This window comes from Somniosus microcephalus, chromosome 4 (genome assembly GCF_052327205.1).
Source record: "Somniosus microcephalus isolate GS21.2 chromosome 4, FLI_Smic_1.0, whole genome shotgun sequence".
Classification (NCBI taxonomy): domain Eukaryota; kingdom Metazoa; phylum Chordata; class Chondrichthyes; order Squaliformes; family Somniosidae; genus Somniosus; species Somniosus microcephalus.
The window spans coordinates 241,706,385-241,722,103 of NC_140990.1; the positions used below are offsets into that span (position 1 = coordinate 241,706,385).

Below are 15,719 nucleotides of genomic sequence, written 5' to 3' on the forward strand. Positions count from 1 at the left end.
AGTGAAAAGGCACTTAACTCCTGGATCCAGCAGTCCTCGCCCTCCTTCAGCTGGCTGGTTCCCCGAGGCCCGGGAATCCTGCCCGCCCACTGTTAAATTGAAAATGGAGCTACAAAATGAGGCACGCAGCCTCATTATAATTTTAAAGTGCAAACCCATCTCATGCAAGCGGGTTGACCGCTCGCCTCCATTAAATCCGGAAGTGGGCGGGTTAGGGTTGGGATTCAGATTTTTAACTCTTCAACCTCCCACTTGACCCCAACCCACCCATTTTTTGGGGTTAAAATTACCCTCCAAGTTCTTTATTAGGAAGCTCTACAGTTTTGCCATTAACTGCTAGGTGGAGCAGCATGTAATGGTGTGGAATTCTCTCAGTTCAAGGAAGAACTGGCAAACCCAAGAGTCCACACTGAAATTGATTTGTATCATCTAATCATTAAAATGACAGTGATGGCAATTTTGAGGAATTTCACAGCCTGGAATGCCCCACCCCCAATATTGAAGGAAGAACCATTTTGGTGGAGGCAGCAATGAGAAAACCTGATAGCATATGAAAAAAGAAATGCTGTTTGCTTTACCATACACAGAGTATTTGAGTATTAAACTTTGATTTTCTTAAAGTTGTAAATTTGGTCTGTAAATGTTATATAACCAATTATTTATATCTAATGATTTGAATTGATTTTGATTATGCTTTAAATTAAATGTAGTCATATTTTGGCTTCTAGAACCTCCTAGCTTCATTAAAAAGCTACATTCTTCAACAATACTAAAGAAAGGAGACTCAGCACGTTTTGAGTGCATTGTAACTGGCACACCTGAAATTAAAGTTACTTGGTACAAAAACGGTCATAAAATTATAGCCAGTGACAGATGTATCATGTCATTTGATGGTTCTGTGGCAATTCTTGAGATGATTGATGTTATTCTGGATGACATTACATGCTACATCTGTGAGGCACGGAATGAAGCTGGCAGTGACAGCTGCAGCACTGAAGTTGAAGTTAAAGGTCTGTAGTAATGTCTTCTTTAGTCGGTTACAATATATATATGTTAGTTTCTTGAGCAGGGATACTATTAGTTTCTGTATTGTGGTTGATTTGGATTTCTTTATTCTGATTACTTTATAGAACCTCCCAGTTTTAGAAGGAAACTTCAATCTGTGGAAGTAGTAAGAAGCAGTGGTGTCACTCTTGAATGTGAGGTGGCCGGTACAGGGCCCTTTGACGTAATGTGGTATAAGGACAATAAACAAATTCCGTCTAGTGAAAAATACAAGATGATCTCTAAGAACTTTTTAATTAGTCTTCATATTTTGAAGTTGGATATTTCAGTTGTGGGTGACTATAAATGCACAGTAACAAATGATGTGGGAAGCTGCTCCTGCAGTTGTGTTGTCAGTTTAAAAGGTTAGTTACATTGCGATAGGAAAGTACTTTTACTTGTAATATTGACATAAACAATATGTATTGCTACTTTATTATAATCAGGAAAGAGGACATAGCACAGTTTTAGCAGCTAACATTGTTGTAACATTGTAATGTTGAAATTTTTTAGGGAATAGGCCCATAAACAGTATTTATTGCTATTTTATTATAATCATGAAAGCGGACAGAGCAAATCACTCATATTTATTTCCGTGCCTGTTTATCTTGAACTAGAACCCCCATCATTTATAAGGAAGATTGAAAATGTTACAACATTTGTTGGAAATCCTGCTGCGTTTCCATGCCTTGTAAAAGGCTCACAACCTTTATCTATAAGTTGGATGAAAGGTAACGATGATATCAAAGAAGATGATAATATAGCAATTTCTTTTGAAAACAATATTGCTATCCTGCAAATTACAGCCGTTGAAGCAAAACATGGTGGGAAATACATTTGTCAAGCCAAAAATGATGCAGGGATTGAGAAATGTTTTGCTGCGTTGATAGTAACAGGTTGGTAGGAAACATTTAGAAATATGATTGGCTAAAATGTAAAAGTTCTAATTTATTTATCATACTAATGGGCAAAAGAAGACCACATTAACATATTGACAACATTACTCAGCACAGTATTTTTTCTTAACAGAATCTGCAAAAATTGTTGAGGGAGCAAAGTCACACAGTGTAACTGTAGGAAATCCAGCAATTTTGGAATGTACTGTAGCTGGTACACCAGACCTAAAAGTTAAATGGTTTAAAGATGGAAAGGAGCTCACATCTACCAGAAAGTGCAAATTGAGTTTTGAGAAAAACATGGCCAGTTTAAAGATTCTGTCGGTAGAGATGTCGAGTAGTGGTGAATATACTTTTGAGGTCCAGAATGAATTTGGAGTCGACAGCTGCAAAGCTTCCTTGGCAGTATTAGGTTAGTATTTTAAATGTATTGAGAGATTTGGATGTGAATAGGAATGCGGTTAAGTTGGTATTTTAGGCTACTTTTACATCTTAAGCTTACAGGTTGTGCTCTATATTGTACAGATCGATTAATTGCTCCAACATTTACGAAAAAGTTAAAGAATATGGGCACTACATTGGGGTCTTTCATGACCATGGAGTGCAAAGTATCTGGTTCTCTTCCAATGAACATTCATTGGCATAAAGATGGGAAGGAGATATCAGATAGTAGCAAATATAAACTATCACAGCGAGATAACACTTCATCTTTGGAGATTAATCAACTAGAAATCGCAGATGGTGGACTTTATACTTGCAGAGTATCAAATGTAGCAGGAAGTGATGAATGCAGTAACACACTTACTGTGAAAGGTTTGAAATATTGCCTTTGTGTTTTCTACTCAATTTCTTAACATGATAGATGTAATTCGGATCATATTTTAACCTCAGCAGAATTTCTTGAAAGTTTGAAATAATTACTCTGAATTTATTGAAGAGTTATATCGTTTATAACGCAAAAGTTGATGAATCTTTATACGTGCTCTTTATTGCAACAAATATACTTTTTCTTCAATGAATTTTAGAACCACCAAGATTTATAGTAAAGCCAGTGTCACAGGAGGTCCCCCCCTGTTCTGCAGTACAGTTCAAGAGTGATGTGAAAGGAACACCTCCCCTGTCTTTCAAATGGTTTAAGGATGACAAGGAACTAAGTTCTGATGCTACATGTTGCATTGTGATGGAAGGTTCATCCAGTTTTATACAACTGTATTCAGTAAAACATTCTAATACAGGATACTATACTTGCCATGTCACCAATGATGTTGGCACAGATACTTGTACAGCAAAATTGTTTGTGACAGGTGTGGATATTTTGTGTTGTGTTGTGTTGTGTTGGTATATTTTATCAGTGTCTTGTTTGTGTTTTACTTGTCAATGTCTTTAAGTTGCTGAGTATTCTCAGTACATACAAATCTTCTTTCTTGTCTGTGTTCTGTGTTAGCATCTTGTGTTCTTCATGACATCAATTGTATGTAACCATCTTATACTCTTTATCACATCAATTCTATATCAGCTTCTTACACTCTTCTTGATCTCAAGATTATATTATCACCTTGTACTCTTAATTAAAGCAATTCTATTGTATGATTCTTATATATAACACTAAAAAGTTATATTTGACTTTTTAAAAGAATTTGGAACATTCTCTTATGCAATTTTTATTCAGTATTCCATTTCTTTCCACATATTTCACAATTCCAATTATTCCAAAATGTAACATTCTTGTAACTCTGGCACTAAATATATTCTATTTTGGTTTCCTAGAGCCCCCAACTCTCACACAGAAGCTGGAACCATCCAAAGTACTGAAGAAGGGTGAATCAGCACATTTTGAGTGCAAAGTGACTGGCACGCCTGAAATCAAGGTTTCATGGTTCAAGAATGATGTTGAAATTAGTGCTGGTAACAAATACAAAATGCATTTTGATAATTCCGTAGCAGTTCTTGAAATCATTGATGCTGATTTGGAAGATAGCGGTGATTACATTTGTGACGCTCATAATGAAGCTGGCAGTGTCAGTTGCAGTGTAGCTGTTACAGTCAAAGGTAGGTAGCTTTTTTCAGGTGCATATGAAAATGTTTCTCCAAGTTATAATGCAAGTATCTTTTCTTCATGAATGCATAAATGAGACAAATTATCTTCTTACAGAACCTCCTGTTTTCAGTAAAACACTTGAGGCAGTTGATGTACTAAAAGGCTCTGATGTCATACTGCAGTGTGAATTCAGTGGTACATCTCCTTTTGAAGTTACCTGGTACAAAGACAAAAGGCAAATCCGAGCAAGTAAAAAGTATAAAATAACATATGAAAACCATGTAGCAAGTCTTCATATTCTTAAAGTAGAGACTCCAGACATAGGGGAATACATGTGCACAGCCAAGAATGATGTGGGAAGTGACAATTGCACTGGCACATTAAATCTAAAAGGTTGGTAAATTTTCCAAATTGTACATTTAAATGTTACTACTGTTACAATTTTAGGAACACATTTCTTTAAGTTTATGTTTCACATGTAAGGAATATTTCTTTAATTCTTCAGAGCCAGCAGTATTTGTTAAGAAACTTTCAAACATTTCTTCTGTGCTTGGAGAGTCTGTAACCTTACAAGCTACCATTAAAGGCTCAGAACCAATTAATGTAACTTGGATCAAGGAAAAGGAAGAAGTGAAAGATAATGAGTACATGACTATTACCTATGAACAAAACATTGTTACGTTACATATTGCAAAAATGGAGCCAGTTCATGCTGGAAAGTATGCTTGCCAAATCAAAAATGATGCTGGAATGCAAGAGTGCCCTGCTACAGTATCACTCCTGGGTCAGTAACCTAATAATGTCAATATATTAGATGTTTCTAGAATTTAATTCATATTTGAAAGGATTACCAACTATTATTTTATTTGCCAATGTATATCAAGAATATTTTGTAAAAAGAAGTTTTCTTCTTCTAGAACCTGCCACAATAGTGGAAAAAGCAGAATCTGTCAGTGTAACCGTAGGAGATCCAGCAACTTTGGAATGCATTGTTAGAGGCACACCAGAACTAAAAGCGAAATGGTTGAAAGATGGTCAAGAGTTGGCATCTGGTAGAAAATATAAGATCAGTTTTCAAAATGAGATTGCCAGCCTAAAGATTCTATCTGCAGAGAAGGCAGACAGTGGTGAATATACTTTTGAAGTCCAGAATAACATCGGTAGCAGCAGCTGCAAAGCATCAGTCAGCATTCTAGGTTTGGTTCACTACTTTTTCTTATTCATACTGTTTTCTTTAGGATTTCTTAAATCTTTTTTTTTAATCCCTTTATAATCATGGTTTATTGGTGTAACTTAAACAGATCGAATTATTCCACCAACATTTACAAGAAAATTAAAGAAAGTGGACGGTATCTTGGCTTCTACCATCCAAATGGAGTGCAAGGTGTCTGGATCACCGCCCATTGCTATGTCTTGGTTCAAAGACGGGCAGGAGATTGTACATGGAGAAAAATATCATCTTGCATTTGGAGATAATACATGTGATTTGAAAGTAAATTCATTGGAAATGTCAGACGCTGGCAATTATACATGTAAAGCAACAAATTCTGCAGGAAGTGATGAATGCAGTGGTGTCTTGACCGTGAAAGGTCAGTTTATTTCTTAATGAAAATTCCAGTATTTTCCTTACCCGTGTATATAAATTATGTTTATCATTTGTATTCTAAATGATTTTTGTTTGGTACTCCACTGGTCTATAAGTGTGTAAATGTCACCATGTGACATGACACAGCCTTGTCTAGCAAGAAGGTCTCAAGTCAGTGGTTGGAGACATTATAATTGGCCTGCGTGCCCTGAGATAGAAAATTGGGGAAAAAATCAACTAGCAGTCCTGTCGTCACTTTCTTGGGACTCCAGCTTGAAAGTGCACTGATGTGGATGTTGGGTCAGGACAGAATCAGGCTCAGCTATGATCATTTCATGGTCAAATGGCCTGCTGATGCCGATCTTCCAGACTTAGCCATGAAGAATGGTCAGTTGGGTGAGGTACTGGAAGGCTGCTATTACCTGTGGATTAGCAGGAGTCACTGCCATCAGGAAAGAGGGTAACAAAGGGGTAATAATTGTGAAAAAAGAGAAAAACTGATTTTGTTTTTATTCATAATAAAAAATCAAGGTCTTAAATTTAAATTTCTGGTAAATTTATAACTTAATGTTACATTACACTATTTTGCTTTGACCCCTTTAGAACCGCCCTCATTTGTGAGCAAACCTGATCCTCAGGAAGCTTTACCTGGTTCAACAATGAGATTTGTAAGCGTTGTTACTGGAACAGTTCCACTGAAAGTGAAATGGTTTAAAGGTAGCACTGAACTGGTACCAGGAAGGAAATGTCAAATTTCTTTAAGTGACTCAACAGCAGTACTAGAGCTACTAAACGTAGATCCTTCCCAAAGTGGAGACTATATCTGCCAAGTCAGTAATGAAGCTGGCAAAGATTCTTGTACAACAAAATTATTTGTGAAAGGTTGGTAAAGTACAGATTTAAAGAAAGAACATTTTGCTTGAGTTGCTAGGATTTTTTTGACAACTGTTTTCATATGTATCTTTACCAGAACCAGCAGTATTCCAGAAGAAATTGAAGGATTCTAGTGTTGTATTGGGAAAGTCAGTTTGTCTAGATTGCACATACTCTGGTACCCCAGAAATCAAAGTCACCTGGAAGAAGAATGGATCAGATATATTCCAGTCTGAAAATCATATTATAACTACTACTGAAACATCTTGTATTTTGGAGATACTCAACAGTGTTAGAGACGATGGGGCAAAATACACTTGTGAGGTAGAAAATGATGCTGGAAGGGACACCTGCCATGCTGAAGTGAAAATACTAGGTTTGTTCCTAATCATGCATCAACATTTTGTTTCTTTGGCTTTCTTTTTTTATATGTATAATATGCATATTCTTTCATTGTTGATATATATTGATTATACCTTGATTATACCTTAGAACCACCAACGTTTGTCCAACATTTAGAGCCTCTGGAAATAACAGTAGGAGACTCAGGATCTTTTGAATGCACACTTACTGGAACACCTGAAATCAATGTGGCTTGGTACAAAGGAGACACAAAACTGAGAGCCACCCCTAATTGCAAAATGGAGTTTGTGAACAACGTTGCAAAAATGGAACTGAAGAAAACAACTTTGAGTGACTGTGGGGAATTTATATGCAAAGCTGAAAATAAAATAGGGGCCTGTTCATCAAAGGCCATGCTCACTGTACAAGGTGATATTGCTTGGCAGATTGGCATAAGTCTGCATGCCATACATTTCTCTGTTTTAATCTTTTCATTGTGGTTCAAAAAAATCATTTCCTGAATAATCACAGTTTTGATGAACTCATTCTGTAACTGTTTATTTTACAGAACTTAAAACTGCGCCTTCTTTCACAAGAAAAATTAAGAATATGGAAGGAACTCTTCATCTACCAGTGACATTTGAGTGTCGTATTTCTGGTTCAGTTCCTATTGAAACTTCTTGGTTTAAAGATGGTGTAGAATTGACCAGTGCAGAAAACTTAATTATATCTTTCATAGAGAACATAGCATCTCTTACAATTCTTAACGCTGAGATGGATCATGCTGGTGAATACACTTGCAAAGCTTCCAACATGGTTGGAGATGCTTCATGTAGTTCCAAACTAACTCTGAAAGGTTTGTTGGGTAAAATATTTACTAAATATCCTCAGCTTTTTGTCTTTATTATCCTTAACCTTAATTTTGTAGTATTTACACTTTAATATCTGCTTCTTTTACCTGTCATTCCTAGATGTTATTGCTTTACTATTGATAGTATTACGACAGAAAATAATTATTTCTTGTTATATTTTTAGAACCTAGAGTTGCCCCTGTATTTGACAAAAAACTAGAACCAGTAGAAGTTACCACTGGGCAAAGTGTAGAGCTTGAATGCCATTTAATTGGCTCTCGCCCAATTAAAGTTATTTGGCTGAAGGGTGACAAAGAGATTCGATCAGGTGGCAATTACAAGATAACCTGTGTGGAAAATACACCTCATCTGACAATTCTAAAAGCAGACAAGGGAGACTCTTGCCAGTACATTTGTGAGGCCAGCAATGATATTGGAAATGACTCATGCAAAACGCAAGTGACTGTAAAAGGTATTGCTCAATATCAGTTATTATTCTTTTCCCTCTGGTACAGTATTCCAGGCTAAACTTTATTAATTTGGAAGAAGAATGTTGCTACTTATTAGTTTTACTTCTTCATTATGATTGTTTTCTAGTTACTTGTTCAGTTTTTGTTACGTTATCCATGTGGAGCTCTTCTTTTGCCAGTAAGACATTCGGGAAAGGCAATTACTTAAAAACAAATTTAAACTGTGAAAAGTAACATCAAAAGTGGTGAAAATCTTTTTAATCCTCATCAATAACTCATAATTTTACTCACCCACCACCATCCATTTTTTCAGGCATATTTACAGGTCTTCACTTTTTTTAAGATGTCTCACGTGGAAACGTAACATCACTGAAGAAATGTAAAATATATCTATATCTTTTGGATATTTGTAATATTAATTCATGTTGCTATATACCTGTCTGTTACAGATCGTAAAATTCCACCAAGCTTTACTAAAAAACCTCTTGAAACAATACAGGATACAGAAGGAATATCTATAAAACTTGAAGCTCGTGTTGCTGGTTCACAACCAATGTCTGTAACCTGGTTCAGAGATGAACAAGAGATCTTGCAAACTGAAAATTATGAATTGTCATTTAAAAATAATGTAGTAAAGTTGAACATTAAGAAAGCACATCTTACTGATTCTGCTGTTTATACGTGTGAAGCAGCCAATGAAGCAGGCACTGCAAGGTTTAATGTGTCTGTACTAATCAAAGGTTAGTGATGAAGACTATTATTTTATCACTCTTGGTCCCTGATAGTAGTGGATGGGGAATCTAATGCTTGCAAATTCTACTATTGCTTATTTAGACAAATATATTGGTAATTTTTTTAAAGACTTTACTTGATATCCTTTATTATTCTTCTGTCTAAATAGGCATTCTAAACTCTTTGGCCTAGAAATTCAGTTTGGGGCGGCCAGCTCGCTCGCGCCCAGAAAGTACCGCTGCGCGCGGAGCCACTTGCGCCCGCCGGAAATTCAGTTTCAGCGCCCCAACTCGAAGGCGGCCGCTATTCAAGGGTTTCGGCGCCCCCGCTTGGGGCGCTGAAACTGAATATCGGCGCGCTAGGTGCCGCAGCGCCACCCGCTGCGGAGCGGCAGGCTGCGGTACTGCAGGCCTTCCTCCCTCTCTTAAGGGGGAGGTGCCTGCAACAGCGAGATCGCCGCTCGCTAGTGCCGGCAAATGAGCCCGGCACCACGGAGAAGTGCCGGGCTCCCGGAAAACAGCCGGCAATGCCGCGGGGGGGGGGGGGTGGGTGGAGGAGGCCGGGGAAGGAGGTGCGGGCAGGCGGCCGCCGAAAAAGCGGCCGACCGCACCTCCGCCTTAACTCGCCCCACTAACGCTACAGGACGGCCCCGTTTTCTGATCGCTGTTTGCGGCCGCTGCGGAAGAGGCGGCCGCAACTAAATATGGCGGTCGGGGCGGTAGCGGGGCACTGCGCACACCGATGACGTCATCGGTGGCGGCGCAGCGCTACTGGCTAACGCCGCCATTACCGCAGCGCTGAATATCGGCGAAAGCTCAGCAAGTGGCGCAAAAGCCCTCTTTGGGCAAAAACTGGGCGCAAAGCCTACTGAATTTCTAGCCCTTTGCCTGTTGTCAGCTGTTACCATCAACATTTCATTTCAACCAATGTCTACTACAGAAAATATGTATAAGCTGTTCAATGTCAGCTGGAAATATGGATACTAATTGCTTTGGAAGGTTTTTACATTCTTCTAGGTTCTGAGACAGCAAGTTCTTTTTTTCTTACGATTTGTATTTTTTCCTGCCTGCTACGATAATAATGTTGAACTCTAACTAAAGTGGTATGAGTTCAAATCTTACTTGACAGTAATTCAGACTTCTTTTTTTAATCTTTGGACAAGTTTTACCATTTCCTGGACAGGTGACTGGATGAAACACTGTGTAGCGGGAGGGTGCGAAACACCGCCAGAAAAAGTATTGCCCAGCAAAAATGCATATTTTGTTAGCAAGTTATGGAGAAAGAAAAAATTGCATTTATACAGCGCCTTTCACGACCTCAGGATGTCCCAAAGCACTTTACAGCCAATGAAGTACTTTTGAAATGTAGTCACTGTTGTAATGTAGAAAATGCAGCAGCCAATTGCACACAGCAAGCTCACACATGTGATAATGACCAGATAATCTGTTTTAGTGATGTTGATTGAGGGATAATTACTGGCCAGGGCACTGGGGATAACTCCCCTGCTCTTCTTCGATATAGTGCCCTGGGATCTTTTACGTCTACCTGAGAGAGCAGACAGGGGCCTCGGCTTAACGTCTCATCTGAAAGACGACACCTCTGACAGTGCAGCACTCAATTCACAATTCACAATTCAAATCGCTTTATTGGCATGATAAGTTACATCTTATGTTGCCAAAGCATCAAAATACATTTATGGTTTAGCACATAAACGCAGTTCTATTCATACAGTGTATAAACAGGTATATCCCTGAGTGTATAAATATACATTCGCATTGTTTATATATATTCTTTTCTTAGTTTACTGGTTGTCCCTCTGTTCCCTCAGCACTGCACTGGAGTGTCAGCCTAGTTTTTTGTGCTCAAGTCTCTGGAGTGAGACTTGAACCCACAACGTTCTGACTCTGAGGCGAGACTGCTGCCAACTGAGCCATGGCTGGCTTGCCATTAATGATAGCTGTGAAGTAGTCTGCAGCACACACTGCTAAACTCTCCTGGATGAAAGAGGAAATGTGATGATGGGAAACAGCAATGGGTAAACTCAAAGGGGGGGGGGGTAATGGACTGGGTAAAATAAATAGTTTAAAGAAGATCTTATGTTTGATTATTACAGATTTTCCATTTTACATACTGACATTTATTTTGTTGTTGTTTTAGAGCTTAGAAAGCCTCCTGTCTGTGACATACCACTTAAACCAATGACAATAACCGAAGGAGAGTTATTGCAACTTAGCTGTCATTTACATGGGTCTGAGCCAATTAAGATGCAATGGTTTAAAGACAGGAAAGAAATAAAACCATCTGAAAAATTGAACATAACCTTCATGGATGGTACAGCTGCCCTAGAAATTAAAGCATCTACCAAAACAGACAGTGGTGACTACCTATGTAAAGCCACAAATGATGTTGGAAGTGACTCTTGCAAAGCCAAAATAACAATCCAAGGTATGGGGTAGATGTGAAATAGATTGTCATTGTTATGTGAATAATATAAGGATGCTAAAAGCTTTTACTAATTATGTTTTATTAAGCTTGTCCAACTTTTTTAGTCTTACTGCATTAAGGGAAAAATCAGTGCTGGATCGAGATCTTTTACTTGAAGTATTGAAAGACCGAGGGGGTCCACTCAGCCATATAGGTGAGAGTGGATGGTTGGAGCAACCACTAGCCAATGGCTAGGTTTACCATTAGCAGTGCCCAAGCCAGGTTCTGTCATTGGTCAAATATGCCTCAAGCTGCCAATAGTAATTTTTTGTGAGTCAAAAATTCTCACAGATCATGCAATCGATCAAGGCCTGAATAGAAAAGAAATGTCAGATTTATATTTAATTCTAGCTCTGTTCATTACAGTGCTCTGTACCATCACCTCTGTGTTTCCAATGCTGCCAAAAGTTCTTCATTTTGAAATTTTATGCCAGGTGTCTTTGGCCACAATACTAAATACATTTATGTACTGTTTTTGTTTTGTAAATATGGTACAGTAGTTAAATTGTTTTTAAACTGATGATGTTGCAATATTGTTAATTGAGATGTAATTTGGAGAGTGAAGATACATCATGTGCACAAGGGCTTTTATAGTTTGTTCTTAGTACCAAAACTGCATCTTTGTCTGTAATTGTTTTTGTTACATCTTGTTAAATGATCTGTACAGGGAAGTGGTGTTTATGCACACATTTCAAAATACAATTTATAATACCATAATAATTGGAGGGTAGGAGCATATTGTCTTAGGTTTGTAAAACATGAAGGCAGCTCTGGCCAGTACTTTCTTCTTCCAATGACTGCAATGGTATTGCATGGGGAGCTTGCACTTGCACAAGCACAAGGGGCCAAATGGCCTCCTGTACGGGAATTTCTATGATTCTAGGTGCATACGCAAAAGTCACCATACACTGAAAACAGGCACTTTCCATCCATTGCTCAGTGGTAGCAAATGTATGGATGTGTTCCAGTACAGTTTTCTTTATTGCCAAAGAAATAATAACAGCATTCTCTCCGAATTGTTAATAATTGCTATGCATATTTGTCACGATGTCCTGGAAAGTTTTATTTAAAAAACCCTCATAGGTGAGATATTAAAAGTGAATCCACGTCAGTTCTAGAAAGACACAAAGAGGAATACTGGAATTGTAAATATGTAATAAAAAGAAAATATTCAGCATAAATTTTACATCAGTAGACTTGCTAGCATGCTTTGTAAATATTGTAGCATATTGGAGATTGCAATACAAGGTGTATTTCAGCCTTTTCACAGTTTATTATATATAATCTACATTTTTTTGCATGGTTGGAACCAGGCTTCAGATATCTAAATTGATGCAGTAATATCCATTTTCAACCCTGTACAAATTTTTTTTTACTCTGCTTCCCAAGCAAACACATACACTGACCTAAATATTTGGAGGAATCAGTTACTCTTGGAAAGGGAGAAGTCAGTGAGTGTGAATGTACTACCTCACCTCTTCCAAATGGTGCCTGCCAGAGGACCGACCAATCAAACAATTCAGGGACTTTACTAAGCACACCTCAAAATTCCCATAGGCAAGCAAGAGACCACAAATGCATTTCAGACATCTACAGGCTCCCAAGCCTCATATTACTTCTCAACAACCCAACCGTAAGGAACCATGTCCTGCAACACTGTCACCCCACAATACCCACAGCTGGATAAAGAAATGAAAGCTTCTTGTACATTGTCAATACATAGGTGCTATTGGAGCTTTTTCACAGATTTATTATTTATAATTCATCCATTTTGTATGGTTGGAGTCAGGCTTCAGATATCTAAATTGATGCATTAATATCCACTTTCAACTCCCCAGCACCAAATGTAGATTGCCATTCATAGACCCTTAGAAGAGACTAGAGGAACCCCCATAGTTCTAATGTTATCAGCTGGTGAAAAGCATATATCTTGCTCACAATATCCCACAATCACTATGAGTAGATTCAAAACCTGGCAGAAGAAAGGCATCACAAGGCTAGATCATGTTTTCCACAAGGGTCAGATCATAAATGTTGAGTTAGCTGAAAAATTACACTTTGTTTCATTTAACTTGTTCCAATGCTTTCATATCTGGCATTTTCTCAAAGATGCAATGACACCGCACAGACTCAAATACTGATGTAGGGCTGCAGCTGCTCAACATCATGTACTTCAGTTATCTCTATGTGAACAGACAAAATAAAAAGCATATCCTGCCAGACCTACTAGCACAGAACACAGCATCACTTACCCATTTAAAAAAAATATATATATATTTATATTGCTTTTTCCAAAAGCAGCTAGAATCTTTGGGCTTGGCTTCAATTACAGCTAATGTGGCTTAGGCCATCCACTAACTGAAGAGAAATGGGATGAAATATAAATTCAATCCCCCTATAACCTCCACATATAGCAAATCAACTCAAAATCATACACCAAATATATCGCACTCTACACAAACTTTACCCCAACCTGATTGTTGAATTCAAGATCATCATTTGGGGTAAGGAAGAACTGCATTAAGCCACAAAGTATCATGTGCAATTCTCTGTTCAAACATTGCTGCTTTTTGATATTGGTGGCTTTGATACAACGTAGGTTCATGCAGCCTAAATTCAGACTCAGGATCTGACCTGAGTACAGAGCTAAGTGGAAGGAAACTTTCTGGAGGATGGAGTCTCGCTGCTCCTCTGTAGAGCCAGGTCAGACCCTATATCCAGATTTACATCACAGAATGGAAACTACATTGAGGCGAGGTCAACTTTGTAGTGTAAATGCGCCCTGAAATGCTTTGCCAGAATATTAAATCTTCATTGTGATTTTTGTTGCTTTTAATGTCAAAAAAATGAATTACTGATGTTTCATTTTATGTACAGACTGTTCAATCATTGGTACGTTCAGCTTGTTTACTTCTGAGAAATTTGACATTGAAATACTAAAATTATGACATTTGAAATTCTTTTAACTTGTTCTGGTTTAGAAAAAGCTGTAGCAAAGAAAGTGGTTTCTCCACCACAGCTGGACAAGATCTTCTTCATTGAGAAACCAAAAAGTGTGAAAGTAGCAGAAAGTAAGTGCCCTGTGGAATATTTCCTCTCACGTGTAATGTTTGTTAAAAAGAAACATTTCTGAAAGATGCAAAATATTTCAAAGCAAAAACGGCCAAATAATTACAATACTACGCCATCGATTGTCAGCTAGAGAGTGTTCGTTTGAATTTTAGACTGGAAGTAGATTCACACTTGAGCTTCTTGAGAAAAATAGTTTAATCACCTTTGTTGGGTCTTCAGGAAGGAAGATAACACTTTAACAGGGTTCCATTACTGTGTTGTTTAAGCAGATCACCTAGCATGCTAACTAAAGAGTGGGAGCCATATCCCATTTCCCAATTAAAGAGGGCAGCAAAGAGTTAGGGCATAGATCTTTGGTGGGAGAAAATAGAGTAAAAGTTTTAAAGAGGTTATCATTGATCTTGATTATATTTTACATTCCAGAGGGTATAGCAACATTTATTGCAAAGGTTGGTGGTGACCCAATTCCAAATGTTAAATGGATGAAAGGCAAATGGAGACAGTTGAACCATGGTGGCCGAGTTATTGTACAACAAAAGGGACAAGAGGCCAAACTGGAAATCAAAGAAGTGGCAAAAACTGACTCTGGACAGTACAGATGCGTAGCATCTAACAAATTTGGTGAAATTGAAAGCAGTGCAAGCTTAGATATTGTGGAGAAGAAAGAAATTATTGTTGAAACAGACTTCAGAGCTAAACTGAAGAAGTAAGTATTTAAGATTAGGTAAGATTGATAAAGTTTTGATTTGTAATATGAGTGAAAGTAGTGTTTTTCATTTTATAATTATTTCACCTGTTTACCAGAAAAAATAGTGAATGTTTATAAAGCTTAATGTAACTGAATCTTTTTCTTTAGTTTGGCAGCTTTGTTCTTGATTATTTATTCTATTTCATGTAGTGGGTGGAACAAAGTAATTAATTTTACAGTAATGCGCCGTATTGATTTTAGTTTTGACCCATCCATTTATACATTTTATTTAATGTACATTTTATTTTAAATGCAGTAATAATGCATTAATATTGAATGCATTATTTATTATTAATTGATATTTGCCATTTATTTTAAAAGAACACCTTCCAAGCAAAAGGAAGAAGAAATAGACAAGGATATTGACATTGTAGAACTTCTAAGGAATGTTGATCCTAAGGAATATGAAAAGTATGCCCGTATGTATGGAATTACTGATTTCCGTGGTCTTCTTCAAGCCATTGAACAACTGAAAGCCAGCAGAGGAGATGAAACTCACAGAGTGGTGAGTTACTTTATGATCATTTCTATGTATGCTAGAACCATAGAACATACTATAGTTTTTATGCAGAATAAAAATCTTT

At 37.5% G+C, this 15,719-nt stretch overlaps 1 protein-coding gene across 50 annotated transcripts in view; it reads left to right on the forward strand.

Moving 5' to 3' along the window:
- LOC147120302 (titin-like) overlaps positions 1–15,719 on the forward strand; it is a 359,546-nt gene that overhangs the window by 146,296 nt on the left and 197,531 nt on the right. For 46 of the 50 annotated variants that reach the window (XM_085986008.1, XM_085986052.1, XM_085986054.1 and 43 more), the window contains 15 exons: positions 3,708–3,989; positions 4,093–4,371; positions 4,484–4,762; positions 4,896–5,174; positions 5,280–5,567; positions 6,167–6,445; positions 6,534–6,812; positions 6,929–7,207; positions 7,347–7,643; positions 7,814–8,101; positions 8,549–8,839; positions 10,989–11,276; positions 14,297–14,386; positions 14,811–15,093; positions 15,457–15,640. In XM_085986008.1, the coding sequence (XP_085842134.1) occupies positions 3,708–3,989; positions 4,093–4,371; positions 4,484–4,762; positions 4,896–5,174; positions 5,280–5,567; positions 6,167–6,445; positions 6,534–6,812; positions 6,929–7,207; positions 7,347–7,643; positions 7,814–8,101; positions 8,549–8,839; positions 10,989–11,276; positions 14,297–14,386; positions 14,811–15,093; positions 15,457–15,640 (3,965 nt within the window). The remainder of the gene's footprint in view (positions 1–3,707; positions 3,990–4,092; positions 4,372–4,483; positions 4,763–4,895; positions 5,175–5,279; positions 5,568–6,166; positions 6,446–6,533; positions 6,813–6,928; positions 7,208–7,346; positions 7,644–7,813; positions 8,102–8,548; positions 8,840–10,988; positions 11,277–14,296; positions 14,387–14,810; positions 15,094–15,456; positions 15,641–15,719) is intronic. The other 4 variants (XM_085986010.1, XM_085986061.1, XM_085986051.1 and 1 more) reach the window with 1 other exon arrangement.